General features: G+C 44.7%; 2 protein-coding genes across 2 annotated transcripts in view; one reads left to right on the top strand and one right to left on the bottom strand.

Annotated features, from left to right (window-relative positions):
* The window catches only part of LOC104808429, an 8,335-nt gene extending 7,398 nt beyond the window's left edge, over window positions 1-937 (top strand). Inside the window, exon 4 of the mRNA XM_010534107.2 lies at window positions 620-937. Coding sequence (XP_010532409.1) covers window positions 620-937 — 318 coding nt within the window. The remainder of the gene's footprint in view (window positions 1-619) is intronic.
* Window positions 938-1,938: 1,001 nt separating this feature from the next.
* Window positions 1,939-3,732, bottom strand: part of LOC104808428 (UPF0496 protein At4g34320-like) — a 2,873-nt gene continuing 1,079 nt past the window's right edge. The window contains exon 2 of the mRNA XM_010534106.1: window positions 1,939-2,043. Within this exon, the coding sequence (XP_010532408.1) occupies window positions 1,939-2,043 (105 nt within the window). The remainder of the gene's footprint in view (window positions 2,044-3,732) is intronic.

The raw sequence follows: 3,732 nt of genomic DNA, 5'->3' as shown, positions 1-3,732 counted from the left end.
ACAAATGCACGAGAAAACGTCGAGAAATCTGGACAAGAGGTCCGGACCGTTCGGTCTAGGAGTGGACCGAACGGACCGGAGCATCTAGTCCGAACGGACCAAATTGTTGGACCGAACGGACTAGAGAGTTCAGTCCGAACGGACCAAGTGTTGGACCGAACGGACTGAACCGTCGGACCGAACGGACCAAGTTGTAAGACTGGTTCGAACGGACCAAGTGGCCAGACCGAATGGACTACTAAGCAGTCCGTTCGGTCTGGGTTTCAGATTTAATTTTAAAGTCCGGATCTAGGGTTAATCACTTGAATAAGAGGAGAAAAATAACCTTAACACTAAGGAGCAAAAAAATAGAACTTCTTCAGACCTTTTTGGAGAGTCTAGAGGGTTGAAAAAGTGATCAAAATCTCGTTTTCTCAAAGCACATCATCGAATAGAAGATTCGAGTCCTAGCAGACAAGTTCCAAAGGTTGGAATCCATCCCGAGGTGTGGATACGTGTAGAGGGCAAGGTATTCTTCCTGTCTACAGTGATCGGACGAACACATCAATTGATGCAGGCCCCGGATCGATTAAGGTAAGCGTTCTAACGTTTCTACAAGATCATGCATGATAGGTTTTAGGGTCAATCGAGCTCCACTCCCGATCCTCGATTAGATCTTATACTGCAGAAGCTAGAGAGCTTCGATACTCGACTCTCTGCAGTTGAGGCGCTCGGCACCCGACTCACCTCTCTCGAGGAGTCCATAGAGGACCAGATGGGCACCCTCGAAGCCACACTCACCGCATCCATCGAGAGTTCCCAGCGCGAGATCATACGGACCGTGGAGCGGATCATAGATGGCGAAGATTCTGACGCCGGAGGATCAGCTCAGGGGAGTGAGACCAAGGGCTCTTCCGCATCCGGGGCCAACAAGGGGAGCAAGAGGACAACCCCTTGATTCGATCACCTCTAGGATAGAATGCTTTATATTCCCTGTGGAACTATGTTTTGGTGTGTTTAGAATTCTTAACTTATGTTCCCTCTTTTGGATCTTTGGGCGCTTATATATGTTGTTTCGACGTGTTTAAAAGTTGTCAATATTATCGGAAGTCGTTTTATGCAGCGTTTTCTCAAACTTGGCCCGAAAAATTTTCTCACAGACAAAATGGGCGGACAGCCCGTTTTATCGAGCGGTCGCCCTTGTGCAAAGATTGAGAAGCGAGCGGTCGCCAGTAAAAACAGGCGAACCGCCCGCCCACACGAACTTCAGTTTTCGAGCGACTGCTTGAGCGGTCGCCTAAAATCAATTTCATCGACTTATCAAAACGAGCGGTCGCTCGCCTTTTCAGGCGGCCCGCCCATTTTCATTGACAAATTTTCGACGTTTTTTAGTTGTTCCAGATGGATTCCAGCAACCGTTGGAGGAGGGCACGGAAATACATTTCAGACACAATACCGGAGTTACAATATTTCAAGCCACAAAATGTCCACTTTTCAAGTCTTGTGGATGAAATCCGTATTGATGCCGAACAAGAACATGCGGATCCAATCCCGTTTCAACCCCAATCCAACAAGGAGACAATCCTTCTACACCAAATCCATCAGAGGAGGATTAAGGCTTCAAAATTCGTATACCATGGCATTCGACCAAAGCAACTCTATGAGAGGATCGAGGGTATATTCCAACTCGTCGGATGGGAACGTCTATTCCGCGCCAACCCCCGCACATCCCATTCATTGACAACGGAATTCGCGTGCACTTTCCAATGTTTCATCCCAAGGAATGTCGATCCTCGTAGTAGCTACATCGGATTCCGTTTAGAAGGGCACCAATATTACGTGCACTTTCCAATGCTTCATCCCAAGGAATGCCGATCCTCGCAGAAGCTACATCGGATTCCGTTTAGAAGGGCACCAATATTATCTCAAGATGGAGCAACTCGCTCAAATTTTGGGTGTTCAAGCGGGCAGCACGGTAACAATCCCGAAGATAACAATCGCCAAGGCTAGAAACTTCTGGACACAAATAGCGGCCGCACCCTTCACTCCTTGGGAACTCGAAGCCTTCATGATACGACATCCCGCAGTCTGCTACCTTCAGCAATTCATGGCATCCACCCTATTTACACGCGAGGATACACAAACCGTCTCCATCACATAACTAAACATGCTCATGGCACCTCTCCACTTCATGATGAACAACTGTCTAGAGGTTGCGGACGTCGCGTCAAGGGTAGCACTGCATATGCACAAGGTAATCACTTCCACCACTGAGTCAATTTGCTTTGGAGGAATCGTAACCATGATTGCAGAGCGATTGGGCATCGATCTTAGAGCATATGCGCATGATTTCATCCACGGAGACAAGATCAACTATATGCATCTTTTGGAGAACAATTTTGTCAAAGAACAAAACGGGGACATATTATGGAGGTTCGTGGACGTCGAGAGTAGGTATCGATCATTCAACATGGCCTATTTTGTGCTACCTCCTCTGACCGAAGAAGGAATCCGTTTTGAGGTCTCATCGGAGCTCGGCACAGACTCCGGACAAGAGTCCTCTGTTGGTTTAGTGCTCTATGATGTACTGATTATGAGCTTTGTTCAGATACATTCGATGTATTGATACTTTCTATATGTTTTTTTATGAGAGTATCTTGTTCATTACATGTTCCTGCATGCTAGATCTGTTATGAAATCCATGTATCATTATGAATGATACTAAACTCCCTAGTCTTGTGTCATTATGGGAATAACGACATAATAAGACTAGTATGATGTGTGATTGATGATCACATAGATGATCATAGGTATTGGATACGATCACAATCATAGGTATTCGTTGCAGAACGGAATACTGGACTGACCCGCATGAGATTGTCACATGGACTAGAGTCATGACTTGAATCTCATACGACGATTCCATGATTAGATCCTAAGACCTGAGATATCTACAGAATCCAACATGAGAAGTTGCGTGCTTTGATTACGTCAAACGTCCTGCGTAACAGGAGGACTATAAAGGCGTGTATCAGGTACGAAACGAATCATGTACTGGATTGTAGATAGTCAAGACGGGATTTGTACCTCTCGTAAAAGAGAGAGATATCGCTGGGCCCCTCGTGTGAGCAAGACTGTAGAAATGTGTGGCCGCACTATAGACGAACGTCGTCTATTTCAGACAGTCGAACTCAGTGAACGAGAAAGCAGTCGAATCAGATAAGGTGGCTTGTCCATGCCTTATGTTCGACATATGATATCGCGATACAAAAGGATCATCAGTCGGAATCATCACTGGCTTTCGTATGATCACAAACAAACTCTATTCGAGATAGGTAGTCATAGTGTCTTGCTAGAGACCGCCTATGACTTGTATTACCGGAATGGAGATTCTGCGTTTTACTACTATTCCGGATGAGCCTACAGGGTCACACACAATAGGGATGGACAAGTACGTGTGCTAAATTATCCCGATTAGGAATCCTAATTGGATTGAGATTCCTAATTGGAATAGGAATCCTAATGGGATTAGGAATCCTATTATGTATAGGAATCCTAATGAGATTAGAATTCTATTACATCTAGGAAACCTAATGAGATTAGAATTCTAATAGGTTTAGGAAACCTAATTAGATTAGGATTCCTAGTAATCTATTCCTTGTCAAATTAGAATTTTTGGAAAGTCTATATAAGGAGAATGTCTTCTAGGGTTTGAAAAGAAAAAAGAAGAAAAAGGAAAAAGAAGAAAAAAAA

This window comes from Tarenaya hassleriana, unplaced genomic scaffold (genome assembly GCF_000463585.1).
Source record: "Tarenaya hassleriana unplaced genomic scaffold, ASM46358v1 Cleome143, whole genome shotgun sequence".
In the NCBI taxonomy this organism is placed as follows: domain Eukaryota; kingdom Viridiplantae; phylum Streptophyta; class Magnoliopsida; order Brassicales; family Cleomaceae; genus Tarenaya; species Tarenaya hassleriana.
This window is presented reverse-complemented; position numbering and strand designations above follow the sequence as displayed.